Source organism: Malus sylvestris, chromosome 13 (assembly GCF_916048215.2).
Source record: "Malus sylvestris chromosome 13, drMalSylv7.2, whole genome shotgun sequence".
NCBI classification, from domain to species: domain Eukaryota; kingdom Viridiplantae; phylum Streptophyta; class Magnoliopsida; order Rosales; family Rosaceae; genus Malus; species Malus sylvestris.
The window spans coordinates 6,974,492-6,994,562 of record NC_062272.1 but is presented as its reverse complement, the minus strand read 5'-3'; the positions used below and the strand labels follow the sequence as shown (position 1 = coordinate 6,994,562).

The 20,071-nt window shown below is 40.7% G+C and overlaps 5 protein-coding genes across 8 annotated transcripts; 1 reads left to right on the top strand and 4 right to left on the bottom strand.

Annotated features, from left to right (window-relative positions):
- Positions 1 to 3: 3 nt before the first annotated feature.
- Positions 4 to 3,951, bottom strand: LOC126597616 (pentatricopeptide repeat-containing protein At1g13040, mitochondrial-like). Of its 3 annotated transcripts, none has more exons than XM_050264420.1 (4): positions 1,819 to 3,951; positions 1,070 to 1,587; positions 618 to 719; positions 4 to 506 (listed from the first exon to the last, which is right to left on the bottom strand). In XM_050264420.1, the coding sequence occupies exon 1, from the start codon at positions 3,376 to 3,378 to the stop codon at positions 1,831 to 1,833; it is 1,548 nt and encodes a 515-aa protein (XP_050120377.1). In that variant the 5' UTR covers positions 3,379 to 3,951; the 3' UTR covers positions 4 to 506; positions 618 to 719; positions 1,070 to 1,587; positions 1,819 to 1,830. The 3 variants fall into 3 exon arrangements, with proteins under 3 accessions (XP_050120377.1, XP_050120376.1, XP_050120375.1); XM_050264419.1 differs by having other exon boundaries at positions 1,489 to 1,587; XM_050264418.1 differs by having other exon boundaries at positions 618 to 1,587.
- Positions 1,831 to 3,378, bottom strand: LOC126596833 (pentatricopeptide repeat-containing protein At1g13040, mitochondrial-like). Its single transcript, XM_050263488.1, has one exon. The coding sequence runs from the start codon at positions 3,376 to 3,378 to the stop codon at positions 1,831 to 1,833; it is 1,548 nt and encodes a 515-aa protein (XP_050119445.1).
- A 2,670-nt stretch (positions 3,952 to 6,621) lies between the features above and the next one.
- LOC126597605 (protein-tyrosine-phosphatase MKP1-like) lies at positions 6,622 to 10,114 on the top strand. Its single transcript, XM_050264401.1, has 2 exons — positions 6,622 to 9,622; positions 9,748 to 10,114. The coding sequence occupies exons 1-2, from the start codon at positions 7,142 to 7,144 to the stop codon at positions 9,817 to 9,819; spliced, it is 2,553 nt and encodes an 850-aa protein (XP_050120358.1). The 5' UTR covers positions 6,622 to 7,141; the 3' UTR covers positions 9,820 to 10,114.
- Positions 10,068 to 14,491, bottom strand: LOC126597608 (coilin-like). Of its 2 annotated transcripts, none has more exons than XM_050264407.1 (13): positions 14,205 to 14,491; positions 14,058 to 14,122; positions 13,690 to 13,971; positions 13,123 to 13,359; positions 12,855 to 12,924; positions 12,669 to 12,746; positions 12,217 to 12,481; positions 12,045 to 12,085; positions 11,676 to 11,870; positions 11,308 to 11,379; positions 11,080 to 11,226; positions 10,700 to 10,841; positions 10,068 to 10,567 (listed from the first exon to the last, which is right to left on the bottom strand). In XM_050264407.1, the coding sequence occupies exons 1-13, from the start codon at positions 14,403 to 14,405 to the stop codon at positions 10,392 to 10,394; spliced, it is 1,971 nt and encodes a 656-aa protein (XP_050120364.1). In that variant the 5' UTR covers positions 14,406 to 14,491; the 3' UTR covers positions 10,068 to 10,391. The 2 variants fall into 2 exon arrangements, with proteins under 2 accessions (XP_050120364.1, XP_050120365.1); XM_050264408.1 differs by having other exon boundaries at positions 12,217 to 12,466; positions 14,205 to 14,490.
- Positions 10,392 to 14,405, bottom strand: LOC126596815 (coilin-like). The gene is made up of 13 exons (XM_050263471.1): positions 14,205 to 14,405; positions 14,058 to 14,122; positions 13,690 to 13,971; positions 13,123 to 13,359; positions 12,855 to 12,924; positions 12,669 to 12,746; positions 12,217 to 12,466; positions 12,045 to 12,085; positions 11,676 to 11,870; positions 11,308 to 11,379; positions 11,080 to 11,226; positions 10,700 to 10,841; positions 10,392 to 10,567 (listed from the first exon to the last, which is right to left on the bottom strand). Exons 1-13 carry the CDS (start codon positions 14,403 to 14,405, stop codon positions 10,392 to 10,394), a joined length of 1,956 nt encoding a protein of 651 aa, XP_050119428.1.
- Positions 14,492 to 20,071: the final 5,580 nt, after the last annotated feature.

The window sequence follows — 20,071 nt, the reverse complement described above, 5'->3', positions numbered from 1 at the left end:
GTGTTAAGAGAATGACTTGAAGAAAACTTCAAGGATTTTTTTTTTTTTTTTGAAAAGGCAAAGAATCAAAATGTAGCTAAGCGTGGGACGCAAGTCATCTTCCGTGACAACTTTTTCTGTATGTGCTTCCGAGCTCTGAGTATTTTAGGGTGGCATCCAATTTACATATTTACCCCTGATACCCAGCTTGCCTAAAGCTAAATGCTACAGAAGATACAAACTTCAACTGGATATAAACACTCTCTCTGCCAATTATACCACTCAACACTAACTTGTTCATGAACAGAGAACATCTTTAATCGTTACCGAATGATGTTGTGATGTGACTCGGAGTCCCGGTCAGCAGGTGTGTTGTAACTGTGAAAACTAGTAGTGATTCCTTGGAAGTTCTCGTTGCTTTCTTCCATCCTCAAGACTCCAGCAAGGCAAGGATGCCCAAGCTTCTTTAATCCGCTTTTCTTCATGAGGACACGGCCGAAATTTTTGGTTGTTCTCTCTGCTAGTCCCTACATGCGAAGGAAAAGTACAAATGCCATCATTCTTAAATCTTCTAGAATAACATCCAACCCAAGTAAGAAAAAGAGGGAAGGATAAGTGGCAGAAGGTCCGACACTCACTGCATTTCGAATAAGAAGCCGTACTTCAGCATTTTTACGCCCAAACTAATAGTGCTCTCACATTAGCATTCGTAAAAATGATCTGCAGCCTCTGCATGTCATCTATAGGCACAAGAGGGTCACGGTGCACCCTAAGAAAATAAAGAACAAAGGGAACGAGAATCTGAACTCTAGATTGCTTACATCATCTCATCTTACTTCAAAAATGAAAACGAGAATCAAAACTCTAGATTGCTTCAGAACTATATTGGTAAATAACACTTAAGGCTAGGCATGTAATCAAGACCAAGAACTCAGCCATAATTAAAGGTTGACTTCATCAGTCCAGAAATTAATAAGGATACCGAATCAATATGTAGTTCTGAAATCTTCATTAGGCATCCCCTTAGTTGACCTTCCTTGGACAAATTGGGAGTGATAAAACTAGAATGAGAGGAAAGGTAAGCAATTACCTTGAAGTAGTCTGGTTCTTGCAAAGCCCGCTTGCATTATATCTATTGTCCCTCAGGACAAAGAAAAGAACAAAGTAGGTTGAAGTACCTTTTGGCATTTTTAGCGGAATGCATGCATCAAGTTAGGGAGGCAAATCATACATGGACACATCCTTCTACTATGATAGTGCCACTGTCAATTTTTAATGACGGTGAAATATATTCTCATAAACACTGGAATATATCCAGGATATCTTTATACTTATTCAGCACACAATGTAAAGGCTAAACATCCATGGCTCCCTTGTCTATCTTCCCCCCACGTCCTCATTCACACCCATGCATATTGTTTGACGACACTCACAAACAGCAGAATACCCGTACTTATCTTCATATCAAAAGGCAATATATGTACATAAATCAATCCTACAAGCTCGTACCTGAGTTGTTTGTAGCTTGCCAGAAAGAGCACAAGGTGGTAACAAGACCAGGCTTGATGAGGTGAAATCCTCTCTAACAAGTGCCTCTTACTATTGACTCTGTGATAGACCAGACAATACGATAGCATAATCATTAGAACCACTAAACCATATCTAACATAAAAACAGGTCAGTAGCATCACAGGTTCCATAATAAGCACCAAAACTTACACAACTTGTTACCAAAAAAATTTATACAACTGAACGTCAACTACAAAAATCAGTATAACTGTAGTGACATATATTGGTACATGAACATAAAAACTACAAGGGTTCCTATAATATACTAACCGTTTAGCATTTTCATGTAGCATCTTTTGAATTGATGGCATTAACCAGAGTCTTGGAGAAAGCTCCATCAAGAGTAAAGCCCTTTTCCATCATCTGATCCCATACCCTACAAGCGACTGACAGCTTATTCTCCCTTATGAGACCTCCAATTATCAATTTAAAAGTTACCCCGTCAGCACTACACCCTCTAGTCTGCATTTCCTCGTAGAGATGCATAGCGTCACTCACTTTATAAGCCTTGAGCAGCCCGTTAATGAGAGCATTATATGAAATCACATCAGGGGTGATTCCCTTCTCAAACATTTCACTGAAAACACTATAAGCCATTTCAATCTTCCCATTCTTACATAGGTGATCAACTATTGTAGTGTAAAATATACAGTCAAGCAACAGACCCATTGCTGTTGTCTGATCAAGAAGCTTCTTGGCTATCTCTGAACTACCTTCTCTTAAAAAGGCATTTATAAGAATAGTGAATGTAACCAAATCTGGCACAGTGCCCTTGTGACGCATTTCCTCAAACAATTTGTAAGCACTTCGGGTACGGCTTGCCTTGCAAAATGCTGTAATGATGGTATTGTACGACACAACATTACACAACCCTTTTGGCTCCATCCTAGTTCTCATCAACAAATACGCCTTATCCGGTCTATTAACTTTACAAAGGCCCATGAGAAGCTGATTATAACTATACACATCAGGTTCCATCCCACCCCTCTCCATTTTCTTCATCAACTTCTCAGCCTCCTCCAACATGAACTGATTACAACAATAATTCAACAACACATTGTGAGTAACCAAATCCGGCTCGCAACCATTTCTCTTCATAAATGACTTGATTGCTTGTGCCTTATCAATCCTACCGGCACGACAAAACCCACTAATCAACGCATTATAAATCAAACTACTAAAATTAACACTACCCTTCATTTCATCAATGACAAGGTCATAAGCCAAATCAACCTTCCGACCCTTGCACAACCCAACAACCAGCGCCGTGCACGCAATGTTATTAGGCCTGAACCCTTTCTTAATCATACCATTCCAAATATCAACTGCCGTATCAAATTGTCCAGCTTTACACAACCCATCAATAATTATAGTATACGATACACCATCCGGCTCTCTTCCTTTGTCAACCATCCTATGAAGCAATTCCAAAGCGAAATCCATCCTGTCTTCTTGGCACAGAAGATTCAAATATATATTGAAAGCCCAGATGTCAGGCAATGCCCCAATCCTATCCATGTCTCGAAGAAGCTTCTCAATGAGGGTGAAATTTCTAATCTTGCACAAGCCAGAAATGAACCTTGAGTAAGTAAAGGGGTCCAATGAGAACCCCTTCGGCACCATTTCGTAGTAGTAGTGCTCGGCGAGATCGTACCGCGAGTGCTTGACGAGTACGCCGATGAAGCGGTTGTAGTCGACGCTGAAGACCCGGCAGTCCGAGTGGGTCATTTCGTCGAACACCTGTAGTGCTTGATCGATGAGGCCAGTTTTCACGTAGTACACTATGCGGCTCCGGTATATGAGGCGGTGAACGCCAAGACTACGATACATATCAGAGTGAATGCATAGCAGAGACAGTCAAGGAGCTTAATGCGTCGGAGTGTATGGCATCCGGCGGAGAGGAAAACGGGGGACTACAGCCCCGGAAATGGAGACGGCGGAGGGAAGAGCGGGTTTAGCTGCAGGTGAAACGACGTCGGTTCCCGAAGCCATTCGATAGGAGGTATAGCTGCAGCAGCTGCCAAGGCTACCTGGTTTCAACAATGGTGGTGATGGACTCAATGCGGCGCGGGGCAGGGGAGGGTGGGTGGATTTGGGTTTGGGTTTGGGTTTGTTGGGTTTCAAGATTTTCTGTTGGGCTGTGTATTTGGGCTGGCCTGAATTGGAAGTTAAGTATTTTTCTTTTGGGTTTGAGTTGGGCTTTGAGTTTTGAAGACAGCTTGTGTTGGCCCAATCTCATTTGCATCCGGACTTGCTAATAATAAACAAGTATGACACCGTCTTATCACAGTGGTGGAAAATATTAAGCCTATGCATTTTGGTGCGGGTTTGATCTTCATGAACAATTAACTTCTAATTTACTAATACTATCGCTCAGTTAAAAAATAACAAAAATAAAAAAATAAAAGCAAGTATGACATGCAATATAAGACAAGTTTGTGTTGGGTAGGGGACCGGATAAAAATGGCAATTTGATTCTTTCTTTCTTGGCCACCTTTCTTGACCAATATTTTCTATTTCTGCTATGATAATTTATTTTCTTCTTTTCTTTTGGTGCAACTCATGTGGACTACACTAAAAAGGTTTAGCGTAACAATAATGACTGAAAGTTGATGATTAAATTATTAATTAAGTGTTGATTAACATGCTTATTTTTTATTGACAACATTATATAGTTTATCAATTTAATTTACAAATTTAATTCCAAAAAAAAAAAAATCGACCATTTATACCATTTTAAATGAAATAAACAAACATATAATATAACTTCATGTTATAGTGAAGGGACTTATTCTGTGGGCGAAATTTGTAAATTTAAAATGTAATTTTGCCTTAACTTATTAGTGCATAAAATCTAAGCATGGATTATGCATGCAAGTTATTCTGTATTTGTTGGTCAAATATCAACCGCTTATCCATCCCATCAGTTTGGAAGTTTGAACAAATCGTCCTTGAACAACAAGGCAATTTTGTCAATTCCTGGTCACACATTTTTGTTTTTTTTCTTGTCACTTGTTGTTTAATTGGAGCTATGATTTGCAATACCAATTGTCATAATAATTACCATGGTTCTAAAAATCCCCGCCTAGTGCTGTCTAAGTCCCGTCTAGCACCGCTTAAGCGCTAAGTTGTTGGCTACCGCTCCGATTAGTTTCTATGCATTTGAAAATTAAGAAAGTGCGCGTAGACCTGCTTAGGTTTCCATATAGCCCGCCTAAACCCACCTTAGCACCCGCTTACGTCGCGACTCTCACTTAGACATAAAATCAATAACTTTCTTTTTGCATTTTATTTTGCCAATAAAATGTAAGAGACTTGCTAAATACTTAGATGAACACTCATTAAATGTTTATTCCCCATATTTTCAATATGTTATAATACTTTATAATCTATATAACATTTTATTTTACAATTTATGTATGCCAATACAATTATACGTTTTTTAAGTATAAATAGGCACTTATCTATACAATATATAATTAATTTACTTAAATCCGTCTAGTTCGCTTATGCCCCCAACTAGCTGCCTAATTAGCGCCTATCGTTTTTTAGAACATTAATAATTACCACTTTTGCACCTCCATTCAACTTGGATTAATGGAGTTTTGGAGGTGTTATGCTTGTTGGTTGCTCGATTCTAATTGGTAAAATAAACCGGAAAGTAGAATGTTGGACTCAATTGTCACTGCCGTTCTGGTCGTGTGACAGTTTGTCTTCCTCGTTAAGTATTAGGGTTTCAAAACTTTGAACAGTTTGAGGCCTTCCAGAAATGGCATGACCAAGAAAACATTTCCTCAAAGATCAACGAGCCATGTTTAGTTTCTGACATTCTTTACTAGGAGGTTCAAACACTGCGGATCCCTTTTCCACCAAATCCACATAGTCCGAGATTTGGATCGTTGGAATTTGATCAAACGGCTACAGTTATTATCATTTTTAAAGAGGCACCATATTTGTAGCCGTTGGATCAAATTTCAACGACCCGAATCCCAAACTAGGTGGATTAGAGGATTCCTTTCCCAAACACTGATCAAATTTACCAGAACGCATGACCACAAATTAGGGTTGATATAATATAATATTGGTTTGGTGCTTACGTTTTGGTGTCCCTCATTCACAAAACTAGTAAAATACATTATTTATTTTGGACAATGATTGTTTGCCCTCCTTGTTCCCGTGCCTTCCTGTTTTGTGTGGTCACGGTTAAGCCACGTCAACATTTTATATTATTTTTTTTATAGAGATAATAAGACAAAAATAAATAGTAATATAAAATGTTGATGTGGCTTAACTGTGACCACACAAACAGGAGGGCATGAGATGGCACATGAACAAGAAGAGCAGACAATCCTTGTCCATTTATTTTACATCACGATGGTAGTGTGTAGAACTTGACCCTCACTATAGTTCAAAATTTGATCTTTTACTTGCTTTGAAATTGAGAACACATGTTTGCCCATTTCCTATGTCCTTCTCGAAACAACTTTAGCTCAACTTGGGTCATGTAATAAGAGAGATAAATATAACATGATATACTTTGCCATAAGGAGATACTCCCCTCCCCAATGTACAAGTTAATTTATGCATCAAAAAATCTCGATTAAGGAAAAAAAAACTCTTCAACAAGTTGTCTAACTAATATCTCTCAAATCTCAAAAATGAAATCCACATTAAATTATCAAATACATAAAATCTTGTACCTTTAAAAAAATTGTACGAAACTACAACATGATGGTTTAGTGGTTGAGGACGAATTTAAACTCTATTTCACAGGGCAAATTATGGATTCGTTTTTTATCGCTGATGAATCACACGCTAATAAACCACACGGCAAGTCATAAATTGTCATGACAAAACCTTTAGTCATTCCCTTTAAAAAAAAATGATGAAAACTGTCTTACGAATCACGTAACTTGAGTGTATTCCTCCACAAGATTCTCTCGGTGGTCCGAACTATACATGTGTAAATGACATCACAAGACTCGACATGCATTGCTTGTTAGATCATGGACGACGTGGCAGTTTGACCCATGCCCCCGCCAGTCTAAAACCAACCCACCATAACCATTACCAACAAGAAGTTAACAACCCTCCAAACCCCAAGTGACTCAGTCCAACTCGTTCTCCCAAAACTCAGCCTCCTCCCCTTCTTCTCACTTCTTCTCCCTTCTTCTCCTCCGGATTTCAAAGTCCGTCACACATACCAAGCGATTCTTCAGCTGGAAAGATGGTTGCCCATTTTTCCAATTTCCAAGTGAGTCTCTCTTAAAAAATACCTGACTTTTTCCTTCTTTCCAACTTTCTGCTTGTCTCTATTGGTTTAGGGTTTTACTCAGTCGTTTTCGTGTTTGAATATTGCTTCTTAATCAACTGCCTAGATTGAAAAGCTATAATCTTTAGAGAGAGAAAGTGAGGAGAGAGAGAGGGTCAAGGGTTTTAGGTGAGAAAAGGAGCAGAGAGAGAAGAGGTTTTGAAATTTCAATACCAACTATTTATGCCAAAATTTTCAACTTGATGGGTTCTATGTTATTTCCTGGAAGTATCCTTCAATGGGTATCGATTAGTTTTTAGAATTTTTGTCAAAAACTTTGAGATGTTAGGGGAAGAAGAGAAAAACCGGCTCGCCGGAAGTACTTCCCGGAAAACCTACTTGCGGTCGGTTTCGTGGTCTGACCGGTCACCCTCTAAGCATAACAATCCATATCCGAGGCCACAGCTGGTTAGTAAAGCGAGGTCCTGCCTCCCTCCACTTCAGCCCCTTTCAATAGCCAGAAATACCGTTAAGGAGTGGCCGCGGGCGGGGTCTGATGATCTCGGGGTCTGGCCTCAACCGCAGACCCCGAGAGGTTCGGCTAAACCGCTTCTGAATTCGAACCCAGAAGAACCTGGGAGAGAGTTTGAGTTTAAGAAGGATAAACTTGCGTTTTTCAACAAAGAATGCTCGAGAATTGCTGATCATATATTCTTAGGAAGTGATGCCGTGGCTAAGAACCGCGAGATTTTGAGGCAGAATGGGATCACTCATGTGCTGAACTGTGTTGGGTTTGTTTCTCCCGAGTATTTCAGAAATGATCTTGTGTACAAGACACTTTGGTTGCGAGATAGCCCATCGGAGGACATTACGAGTATACTCTATGATGTGTTTGATTATTTTGAAGATGTTCGAAAGCAAGGCGGGCGAGTTTTCGTGCATTGTTGTCAGGGAGTGTCTCGGTCCACCTCTCTGGTCATTGCATACCTAATGTGGAGGGAGGGCCACAGCTTTGAAGATGCGTTCCAGTATGTGAAGGCAGCGAGAGGGGTGACTAACCCGAATATGGGTTTTGCTTGTCAACTCCTTCAGTGCCAGAAGAGGGTACATGCTGTGCCTGCAAGCCCAAATTCCATGTTAAGGATGTATCGGATGGCCCCGCATTCATCGTATGATCCTCTTCATCTGGTGCCAAAGACGTTGGGACACCCAGGTCCACAAGGACTCGACTCTCGTGGGGCGTTCATTGTGCATGTTCCATCTGCTATATACGTCTGGATTGGAAAGGATTGCAACACAATGATGTCAGATAATGCAAAGGCAGCTGCCTTTCAGGTCATCCAGTATGAGAGGGCAAAGGGCCCGATTGTGGACATCAATGAAGGTGAAGAACCGTTGGAGTTCTGGGATGCTCTTTCCAACGGACTCTTAGCAGAAGATTCCAGCAAGACAGATGCCAAAAAGGTAGAAACTTTTTCTTCCGCAGGTGATAAGGTTTCTGCAGCGATGTGTGGTCAGGTTGGTGAAAGGAAGGTTGCCGAATATAATTTGGATTTCGAAATTTTTCATAAGGTACTTGCAGGTGGGGTTGTTCCACCTTTTTCAGTATCAAATACCGAATCAGAAACTTGCCTTCCAGCCAGAGAAAATGGATGGGGTAGATTGCGGCAAAAGTTTGCAAGCGGAATTATGAAAGGATTGGTCACATCTTCTGAGGTGAACCGAAGCCCTACCCCGTCCGGTGATGAATCGGATATGGTTGTGGAAACTCATAAAGAAGCAGAAGACTCCGTTTCCCCAATCGAGCCTTCGTCGCCATTATCAGCATCACGTCACTTTTGTCGTTCACCAGATTCCTTTGAATGTTATCCAAATAAAAGCCCACGTAGGGTAACAGATACTGTTAGAGAGGTAGAACGCTTTGCTCCTCTGACCGATAAGTTACTGTTACCTACAACTCTTTGTGGTTCACCTGATTCATTTTCTTGTTTTCCTGACAGAAGTCCCAAGTTCAGCTCCAAATCCCCAACACTCTCCCCTTCAACCTCTGAAAACTCCAGTTCATTTACCTTTTCACCCTCATCTTCCAATTGGTCGGACTTGTCATATTTGTCTTCTCGACAGCCTTCACCTTCTGGCTTGGATTCCACAGATCCATTTAATGTTAAGAATATCTCTTTGGCAGATAACTCAAGCTTGCTTTTCAAAAAATCTCCCCCGTCGCCTACGGAAGCATTTTCTCCTGATTCTACCTTGGAAATGGCAAATACAGGTTTGCCATGTAAGGGGATTTCCCCCTCTATTGCGGAGCGTAGAGGGAGTAATCCTCCACCTCGAATGTTGGTACCTTTGGTTGATGAAACACCAAAAGTTCCGAGGAATCTGGTACGCTCACGGTCCTTCTCCTTACCTGACATGGCTGATGATGCAATGGACACTGATTGCAACCAATCTGAAACTGTGAGCCACAGAGAAGACCTAATGTTAGATGTGAACGTTAGTCACCATGGAAACGAATTGAAATCTGAAAGGATCACGAAAGCAGCGAAAGTGATCAACCCTGTTTTGTACCAGTGGCCTTCTTTGAATAAAGTGGAGGCGCATCAGTCTCACGAACTTCATACTGGATCAGCGTATCTTTTGCCAGCTCCAGATACGAGTGCAGGCACAAGTAATCCTGGTATCTTATTTGTCTGGTTGGGACTCGAAGTATTGCAGGAGGAAGGGCAAAGTCCGACATGTGAGGATAGACATCTTCACTGGGAGGCCATAGGACACAACTTGCTCGATCGCATGGGTTTGCCTATGAATTCCCCTGTACAGGTAATTACCATACATTGTTTCTCTGTTTTTCATTATTGCTTAATTGCTTCTGTAATTTCTAATCAATGTCTGATTAATGCACATTAGCATATCTAATCTTTGCCTCTGAATGCCTATTTATGCAGATAATAAGAGAAGGTGAGGAGCCGGAAGAGTTCCTGATCCATCTGAGCCGTATATCCATACAGAAAACATAATCGCGACTTGAAGAATTGGAAGAATCGGGTTTTATGAAGGTTGCAGATCATGAGAGGGGAGTTGGCATCCCGGGCCTCTTACCGGCTTGAGTGATGTCTGGAGTGGTACAGAAACATGTATAGAGAACAAGTCGGCGTTACGCTGATAGAAATTATAAGTTCTGTTTATACGGCAGATAAATAGTATCAATTCAAATAAGTGAATCCGGAATATATTTTTCCCCTGTAAAGCACCGAAGGTGTTGCCATTTCAGTTGAAATGATAATCAAACTCATATTTCGAATTGCTCCTCAAGTTCTGCTCGCAACTTTCGGTTCCGGCAAGATCGAGAGAACAAGCTTGATACGGTAATAGTTTCTGTTCTTGCTTAGCGTTGGACCATTCAAAACATTCCAATGTAAGTTACAACACACTATACAACAAAATGGCCGTGAATTGCACCAACGACTGCACATTACATACCCCGGAAGTACCAATTTTAAGGCGAAAGTCGTATTCTATTTCTTCTGTGAAAGTTCACAAAACTAAGGACTGCAGTTACCTCGGAGGCAATGTCCCCACTATTAGGTCTTCATAGCCCTTGAGCTCTCAAACGAGCCACTGTTGGACCTAATGCGCTACCTCTCAAGCCCCTATACGACCACGAGCTCCTAACTGAACCATCGTTTTTACTCCAACCGTTCTCCTCCTGCGACAGTTCTGCCTTCTTTGCGTTCAATGCCTTGCTGATTTCATCCCATGCACTTGCTTTTCCATTTTCAACATATGTAAACAACAATCACAAATCATATTCAGATTCTTCATATGTGTAACGCTTCAAATGAGCCTTCACATCCGGTACGCAGAAACAGATACGAAATGGGGAAATCCAATTAGTACCTTTTGCAGCAGCACGAGTTTCCTTGTCTTTGTCGAGCTGCCTGGAACCTGATGCTACATTTTTATCTCCATGGACTGCTTTGGCTGTGTTGAGGTTGCCATGCTTAACAATGCGGACATCAATAAGGGAAGAATAATCTACCTGCAAAAGGATCAATACTTGTCAGATTCTAGCAATCAAAGACTATGAAGCAGTAAATCACAGCCACTGACAGGCAAATAAAAGATGAGTGCATATAAGTACAAAAAGGGTCATAGGATGACGGTACTGGTCATCACTATAACTCGATCATACAAATATTTATCATCAAAAAAGGGTAGTACAACAGTAAATGAATGTATCACACTTTGCAACACAATGGAAGTGGTAGTTCAAATACCTCTAAAGAGCGATCTTCCCTGTAAAGGGATGTATCTGGTACCACATCAGATGCCTCATCTGTCTCCGCAAAAACAATGGAATATTCTGGAACCTGTACTAGCATAATCTTATTTGATTGAGGGTCGTACCGTGACACTTCTCCAACCTACAGGACAAGTAAATCTTTGATGGTAAAGATTTATGTTCATAACAGTCAATAGATATTTAAGAGAAGAAAGAGTCATACTCGGTATGAGGAAACTTCAGGAGTCCAGCATGATGTTAATTCAATCAAGCGATATGCAATTTGATCACCTTCCTGCAACACATTAAAATGCAAATTAATACTTATTTCCTTAATACTAAAACAAATGGAATATAAAGGACAAGAGTGACTTTGATATGGAAAACATTTTACAGTATCATCTCGCTTTATATCAATTTAAAAGTGGTCCAGAGCATTAGCTAAATGTGCAAAAGACAGAAGAAAGGTTCAAGCAGCTAAAAGGTGCGATTGTACAACGCCAACTGCCAGTAACTCTTTCTAACATCTTTTCTTAGATGAGGGAAACAAATATCCATGCAAACAAAACGGAAAGCAGGAAAGCTACAAACCTTAGGTAAAGAGGTACAGAGCTCAAGCTTATCGAAGTCCATGTGGTCATTTACAGGAATCTCTTTTTCGATACCCAGTATTTCAGGCGACTCTTGATTCAGATCTTCGTGGTCACTTCTTGAATGTGTTGTTTTCTCCATACCCCATTTTTGACCCCTCTTCTTGCTGGTTATTCCATTCCACCGAAAATTTTCCTGAAGCAGGCAGGACATACAATTATGAAGAAATCACATATCTCAATAGATTAAGCCAATTTCAAGCTTCCAAGACCCTATATCTTACTTTTCAAGAAATAATTTTTTTTGAGTAGTTTCAGTAGCCCATATAGAAGAGAAAAGTCTATAATGATCTAAAGAAGAGAAACATACCACTGGATTTCTATTCTGCTGAATAGGCTGATCTCCGTCCACTGGAACAAGTATACACATCAGATAATTGGAGTAACAAATTATCCATAATTCAAGTATGAAATCGTAAAAAATATTGGTGAACTCAAATGCCATAAGTAATTATCTATCCAAAGATATGACCCATACATACCTTTTCCGAGGGGTTCAAAGCGAATATGTCCTGGCCTAATTACTACAGGAACAATATCCTCCTCCTTATCCTTATCCGTGTTATGTTGCTCATTCACTTCATTGTTATCTGTTTTCATTCGCTTATCCTCTCCGTCACTATCTGTGTCTGATTGTTCATCCTCTCCTTCACTGTTTGTGTTTGGTTGTTGACGTTTATCTTTACCAGTTGATTGCTGATTATTTGTTTTGAGCAATTGCGTCTGATGTAACTGCAAATTGGAAAGCTATATACAACTTTATTTCAGGAGAAAAAAGTAGTCCCTCTTGTAAAAAGCAGATAAATTTACTTCAGAAAATCAACTTAAGCTGAAGGACCAAATACTCCCACATGTGTGTACACATGTGCACTTGTGGGTGTATGTGTGTGAAAGAGGAATCTTTATCTATTTATCATCTTAAACACCGCATTACCTCTTCCTTCTCAGCTTTCATTTTTTCCCTCAACCATTGCCTTTTGGCCTTTTTACGTCGAGCACTTCTACTAGGAATCTAGGACAAAAAAAGATAAAAAGAGTTGACAAATTTAAACTTATAACAGATATAAAAAAATGTATGACAAACAGCACGTACATCTCAGATTATAGTGATAACTACTACCTTTTTAATTTCATCAGGCATATCAGATGAAACCACACCCTTTATTTCATTCTCTTGAAGCTGACAGGACCTATCAAACAAAATTGGGGAAAAGAAAAAATGGGCAAAAATGGTGAGTACTAGATGTTTACAGTCTTACAGAAATTTGGTGACATAAAATTCTAAAAACCTAGCTCTATAGGGTTTAGCTAGCAAAAATGGTGACTATGGGAACAAAACTTTTTGCATTTCATCATCATCATCATATATAAAAAGGCCAGAAAGCTACCTCTTTCCATTGAGCAGTGATTGACCTATTCCATTGGTTCTTTTGTCAGTTTTAGGAGTGCTTGAATGATCCGGTCCATCCTCTACACTAAACGACTTTTCCTTCTTGGAACGACTCTTTTTGGTAAGAACATGAGACTGAGGAGAACTTTCTTTCTTCTCCGTACGGACATCATTCTGAAGGTCTTCAGGTAAACCTGAACATTCTGCGGTAGCAGCAGATTTAATTCTCTTCCTCCTGAAATATATAAATGCAAGTCAGGTGCCTCAGTAAACGTGCATGATATCATAAACACCTTAAACGCTTACATAATAATATACAGGAATGCAGTTAGAATGCCAAAGTATCGCTGATAGATGTGGTAAGGAAATATATAACTACTTCTTTATTTTAAGAAACCTCGACTGGATGAGGAAGAAATAACTATTTCATTTTAGTTCCAATTAAAGTTTGCCCCGGAATAAACGTGTATGCCAACCATAGCACACTAATATTCTATCAGCTGAACAAATGATACATTTGTTGCATGCCGTCGCAAATAACCAGAAAATCGAGTAAAAGACATACTTAGAGCTCTGAGGTTTGTCTGAAAGCTTCCTTTTCTTGGACCGTCTGTTTGAACCGGTATCGGGTGCATTTTCAACAGGAAGTATATCCTCCACTTGGTCAGGTTCACCCTCTTCCGAATCACTATCATATCCTCCGGTCTCCTTTTCGAATTCCTCATTAGCCAGAAGCTTCATGCCTCCATTAATTGGTTGCCTCTCCACAATTTCCTCCACCTCAATAGCGTTTGTTCCATCATCAATCAATGCAATTTCAGACAATGCGCCCTCTTTCCTTTTCACACTGTTCAAATCACAAATCACAAATCAAAATACATACCCAATAAAAAAAAAACCCCACATTTTCCGATAATACAAGCATAAACTGACCTGATAATATCTTTATCCTTGAAAATGGAGGTCGACTCAAAAGGCGGAAGCACAAACCCATCCATCTGCGAAAAAAAAAAAATCAAAATTGCGTATTAAAATTTCAAATTTCTTTGGGGAATTAGGTTATGGGGAGGGGATGCTTACAGAGATGAGGAGGCCATCGGGACAAGAACGGTGGAGGCCGAAAGCGTGTAGGAGATGGGCCGCAAGGTCGGAGATGATGCGGAGGTGAGGCTTGAGTAGAATCCAGCTCCGCCGGAGTCCTTGTGTCCTCTGCGACTTGCTCAGAATGTGGCGCTCCTTGAATGCCACCCGAAGCCTCACGGTCTCCGTCGTCGTCGTCATCGGAAGATGAGAGGAAGAGAGCGGAAGGAACCACTCGAACTTCTTAAACCCTCGGTGGGGTTTTCAGAGCTCTCTATGTTGTGAGCTGATAGTGACAGTTGTTCTGCTAGTGTTAACCGAGTATGGGCCTGGGCTTAGGCCGCTGGACCATCGACTACTATAGTTAATGGGCCTTTTGGGCTTGGAAAGGACTCTCACGATAGAATTCCGGGCTTCTTTTTTCCTTTATTGCTTGAAACTCTACTTTAACCTACTTTGCTCCATATAACTCAAGTTGTGTCACTTTGAGTCTGAAACTCAAATTTAGTATCATTTTTTTCAAAAATTTTACTCTTATCATATATTTGTGTCATCTATCTAATATAAGTGGGACTCACATGTGTTGGTAGGCGCTACCTCTATTAAAAATATGATACAAATGACGGTACAATTATGTGGTAAATGTAGCATTACTCAACTTTTTCACGTTCCGTCAATTCCGTAAAACATATGTTAAGTTGACTGATGTGGCATGATCGGGTTATAAGACAATTACAAATAAGGTTATTTATTCAATCAATTGTAGCAAATAGATAGACAATTCTTAATGCTTTCAGCGAATCCGTCCATTTGTTTCTATACAATTCAATGACTAAACGATCTCATATTTTATTGAATTTTTTGTAAGGATGATCTTTACAAAGTATTTTATAATATGAATTATTCTGATCATAAGCATAATCTGTAAATTAGCCACGTAGTGAATTAAGGAGGAACTCCTATTTATACATTAAGAAACCAAGTTAATTCCTTTTTTTTAACATATTATATACATTAAGGGGGTGGATGAGCGGGCTAAGCCTCATAATTGTCTAGCAATACTATGGTTCAAATTTCAGAATTTTTTTTTTAACAAACGATATTATCTATACTAAAGGGGAAGGGGTAAGCTAAGTCTCATAATGAGTTAGCAATAACGTGGTTTATATTTGTCTTTGATTAGAATCAAACCTAAAACTTATTACTTACCAAAGGCATACCACTAAACTGTAATACGGCCAAATTCCTAATTTTATTACTTAAGTATGTCGTACATAAATCAATGAGATTCCCCTAATGTGACTCAAGTCTTTTTCTCATGCTTCTCGAGACGCAAATCGTTGGACATGCCATTTAATACGACATCTTATCATACAAATATAGTATCGTTTAAAATACAAACAGAAGGGCTAAATTAGTTAAAGCATCTTCAAATGAGATGTCAAAAGATAAATGTCAAATATTAATTTGATAGTTAATGTGGTAATATTAGATTTTCTCTTTTTCCAACCAATATGTTTTTTTTGTTATAAATGATATTTATATGACTCATTTTAAAAAGAAATCAATTAATTATAAATTTTCAAGATCTATAATTTGTGCATTAATGGAACTTGCACAATAAAATAATTAAAAATTATTTGACATCACATTTTCTCATATATCAAATTTGACATAATTAACATTTGAAAATCATATGTCAATTCACATAAAATTGACATATCAGTTGAAGCTTGTTCATACCTTCAAATTTGATTACATGACTGTAGACATCGAAATTTTGGTAAATAAATGTTGACCGATAAATCAAAATTTCAACGCTCATATATTACATAAATTTTACACGTAGCATATGACTCGACGAAAAATTGAAATGAGTCGGAAAAGTCATCAAACAGGACACGTGTCAACACATGGCAGAAACGACTTATTGCATCTGGAATATTATATTCAAAATTAGGCCTTGGAAAATTCTATAAATAGAAGCCAATTTCATTTCATTTGGGGGAGGAATTCATATTACACATTGAAGCTCTGAAGCTCTGAAACTCCGAAGCTCTCAAGCATCCAGGTTCCCGAAGAATCAAGAAAGCCTTATTCGTTTCTTCGTTCATCGTTCTTTCAAGATCAAGCCCCGACGGCCCTTGAAGAAAGTGTTCTTCGTTCTTCGTTCATCGTTCTTCCAAGATCAAGCCCCAACGGCCATTTGGATCAACAATCATCCACAAATTCAAGATCAAGCCCCGACGGCCCTTGAAGAAAGTGTTATTCGTTCATCGTTCTTCCAAGATCAAGCCCCAACGGCCCTTTGGATCAACAATCATCCACAAATTCAAGATCAAGCCCCAACGGCCCTTGAAGAAAGTGTTCTTCGTTCTTCGTTCATCGTTCTTCCAAGATCAAGCCCCGACGGCCCTTGGATCAACAATCATCCTTAAGATCAAGCCCCAACGGCTCCTTGAAGATTTGCTCAAATCCACCTTCAAAGATCAAGCCCACGGCCCTTGAAGAAACTTTCAACAGTTCATCCAAAATCAAGCCTCGACGGCCCTTGGATCAACGAAACATCTACAAATCAACATCTTACGGAGATCGAATCAGAGGTTCAAAATTGAGAGAGATTGTAACCCAAAATCATCAAATACAAATATTATTTTGTGCACGTTGTTCTTGTCTCTTTCCTTTCAGGAAATTTTCGTGTTCACAAATTTGGCACGCCCAGTGGGACCATCTTTACCTCTCATCTCTTTCTCCGTTCAAGAAATTTAAGCACACTTCCAAAATTAATGGCATCAAGGAAGGCTCAAACTGTTCTCGCAATCGACGCAAAGAACAAGAGCGTCCTCGTCGCAAGTGGTGTCACTTTGGGCATCACGACTCGAAGCAAGACAAGAGCTACTTCTGCCGCCTCTTTCACCTCTGTATCAACTCTGCCAAGGGAACAAGAGCACCCAAGGCATGAGCCTATGATCACCTTAGCCTCACTAAGGGCACTAAGGGGGGAAAGCCCAAGGAAATACTCTGAATCCATGCTCTCCGATGCCGATTCAAGCGGCAGTTCGGCCATGCAAGTCATGACCACTGGAGCAACTTCAATCGATGAGCAGCTGGCTCAGATGAATGAAGCAATCGCAAGGCTAACCCGAACTGTGGAAGAAAAAGACTTGCAAATTGCAGCATTAGTCAACTGATTGGAGGCGCATGACAGCGAGAAACCCGACCCAGAGGATGATCCACTAAAAGGAGGAGCTGGCGGAGAAGAGGAGCTTCCGGTGAAGAAAATCGATGTGAAGCCGGAGCTAGACCAAGCAGCGACACTCATGGGATCTCTTTCTATCCAGCAGTTGCAAGAGATGATCACCAACACCATCAAGGCACAGTACGAAGAGAGCTCTTATGCCTTCACATTGTACTCGAAGCCTTACTCCAAGAAGATCGACTCCTTAAGGATGCCGATGGGCTATCAACCGCCGAAGTTCATGCAATTTGACGGAAAAGGAAACCCAAAGCAACATGTCGCACATTTCGTCGAAACCTGTAACAATGCAGGGACGGATGGAGATTACCTCGCCAAGCAGTTTGTACGCTCATTAAAAGGAAACGCCTTTGAGTGGTACACGGACCTGGAGCCTGAATCCATCAACAGTTGTGAACAGTTGGAAAGGGAATTCCTCAACCACTTCTACAGTACCCGCCGCACTGTGAGCATGCTAGAGCTGACGAGCACGAAGCAATGGAAGGAAGAACCAGTCATGGACTACATCAACCGATGGCGTAATCTAAGCCTCGACTGTAAGGACAGACTCTCTGAGATTTCTTCAATCGAGATGTGCATCCAGGGCATGCAATGAGGTTTACAATACATCCTTCAAGGTATCAAACCACGAACTTTTGAAGAATTAGCCACCCGTGCCCACGACATGGAGTTGAGCATCGCCCACCATGGAAAGAAGGAGCCAATCACCGATTTCAAAAGGGATAAAGTGTTTACTTCAAAAGCAGACAATCATGGGAAAAAGCCCGCCAAGGAAGCTTTTACCACCAATACCACCCCTATCAAGACCTCGTCCGCACCCGTCAAAATCTCCTTTAATAGCAAAGCAAAAGAGATAAAAAGAAGTGAGCCTTCCCACACCCAAAATAGGTACAAAAACACCTTGAGGGAACTGGAGCAGAAGGTATACCTTTTTCTGGATTCCGACATGGACGCCATGCTAGACGACCTACTGGAGAAGAATGTGATTGAGTTGCCTGAATGCAAACGCCCTGAAGAGATGAATCGCATTAACGATCCCAAGTATTGCAAGTACCATCGTATCGTGGGTCATCATGTGGGCAAGTGTTTCATCCTAAAAGAACTCATCATGAAGTTGGCACAGCAAGGGCGGATTGAGCTCGACCTAGAAGACACAGCCGCAACGCATACCACTACGATCGTGTTCGGATCCTTTGATCCGGTGCCTATTCAAGAAATACCTGACCATTCCTATCAATGCACAAGCTACATGGCACCTTCTGAACAACCATCATTGGGGGCAAACGACTAGGATGCACCTATCGATGATGAAAAAGGGTGGACATTGGTGACCTATAAGAAGACGAGGAAGCCAAAACCACAAGCTATAAAGCCAAAAAGGGAGCAAGCGAGAAAACACCGCCGCCGCAACAATAGGAAGCCTAAAAGAAGCATAAGAGCTGCTAAGCCAACATATGCTGGGGAACATATGGAGCAAGAGCCACATATTCCCGTCTCCTTGCACGAATACTTCCCGGAGGACTTCTTCCAACAGTGCACTATCATTGCATGTCACATGGTCGAAGTAGAAATGGAAGAACCCTCAAAAGGCAAAATTGTCACCACTGAGGGGGAAAAGACTCTTACAACTGAAGAAGGTCTGCCAACACACTTTAGCATTGAGGGAGCGCTCTGGTTGCCAAAAAAGATGCGAAAAGCACTGGCAGCGGTCTTGGCAAGTTCCGACGACCATGAAGTGCAAGAAAGCAAGAACGAAAGCTTGAAGCTTCGACCACATGAATGTGCCACATGCTGTGCCGCCGAAGACGCAATCCACTTCACCGACGAAGACTTGCTGCTAGGATCCAAGACTCACAACCGACCTCTCTTCATCTCTGGTTATGTAAAAGAGCACAAAGTCAGCCGCATGCTTGTGGATGGCAGATCAGCCATAAATATCATGCCAAAGTCAACAATGACCACAATCGGCATCAAGGTGGATGAACTATCCCTAAGCCGTCTACTAATCCAAGGTTTTAACCAAGGAGGAAAAAGAGCGATGGGCATGATCCGAGTAGAGATGACCATTGGTGAACTCAAGTCAAGCACAATATTCCACGTGATTGACGCAAGAACTTCCTACAGTTTACTCTTAAGAAGGCCTTGGATCCATGCGAATAGAGTAGTACCGTCGACCCTTCACCAATGCTTAAAATTTTACCGAGAATGAGTGAAGGTGATCTATGGCGACACCAAGCCATTCACCGAAGCCGAATCACATTTCGCAGACGCCAAGTTCTACATGGATGAAGACATGGTGCCCGAAACTCTTCCAAAAGAGATCAAATCCATGGGCAAAGCAACACCTAAAAAACAGGAGTGGCAAGCCGTGCCCAAGAAGCAAAAAGAAGAAGCTATGCCATCTTCAAGCAAAAACGACGATGAGCTTGCTAAACCTGCAACAACCAGAGGGAATAGGACACCCTCAAATGGACCAAACATACCCGTTTTCCGATACATCCCAACGTCGAGAAGAAAGAATGGTCAATCCCCGTTTGAAACTGCAGCAAGCAAAGCCGATGCACAGCGGCACATGGATAATGTAAAGTTGCTCAAAACGAATGCAATTTTT

What these genes read in the sequence shown, in the direction of transcription:
- LOC126597605 (XM_050264401.1), top strand. Translation starts at nt 7,142, where the DNA reads ATGTTAGGGGAAGAAGAGAAAAACCGGCTCGCCGGAAGTACTTCCCGG. An exon ending in CTATGAATTCCCCTGTACAG is followed by an intron (nt 9,623 to 9,747) that starts GTAATTACCATA and finishes CTATTTATGCAG; the next exon opens with ATAATAAGAGAAGGTGAGGA.
- LOC126596833 (XM_050263488.1), bottom strand. Translation starts at nt 3,378, where the DNA reads ATGTATCGTAGTCTTGGCGTTCACCGCCTCATATACCGGAGCCGCATA.
- LOC126597616 (XM_050264418.1), bottom strand. Translation starts at nt 3,378, where the DNA reads ATGTATCGTAGTCTTGGCGTTCACCGCCTCATATACCGGAGCCGCATA.
- LOC126596815 (XM_050263471.1), bottom strand. Translation starts at nt 14,405, where the DNA reads ATGACGACGACGACGGAGACCGTGAGGCTTCGGGTGGCATTCAAGGAG. An exon ending in TCACTGCTCAATGGAAAGAG is followed by an intron (nt 12,925 to 13,122) that starts GTAGCTTTCTGG and finishes TTTGTTTGATAG; the next exon opens with GTCCTGTCAGCTTCAAGAGA. An exon ending in TGCCTGATGAAATTAAAAAG is followed by an intron (nt 12,747 to 12,854) that starts GTAGTAGTTATC and finishes TTTTTGTCCTAG; the next exon opens with ATTCCTAGTAGAAGTGCTCG.
- LOC126597608 (XM_050264407.1), bottom strand. Translation starts at nt 14,405, where the DNA reads ATGACGACGACGACGGAGACCGTGAGGCTTCGGGTGGCATTCAAGGAG. An exon ending in TGCCTGATGAAATTAAAAAG is followed by an intron (nt 12,747 to 12,854) that starts GTAGTAGTTATC and finishes TTTTTGTCCTAG; the next exon opens with ATTCCTAGTAGAAGTGCTCG. An exon ending in CTTTGAACCCCTCGGAAAAG is followed by an intron (nt 12,086 to 12,216) that starts GTATGTATGGGT and finishes TACTTGTTCCAG; the next exon opens with TGGACGGAGATCAGCCTATT.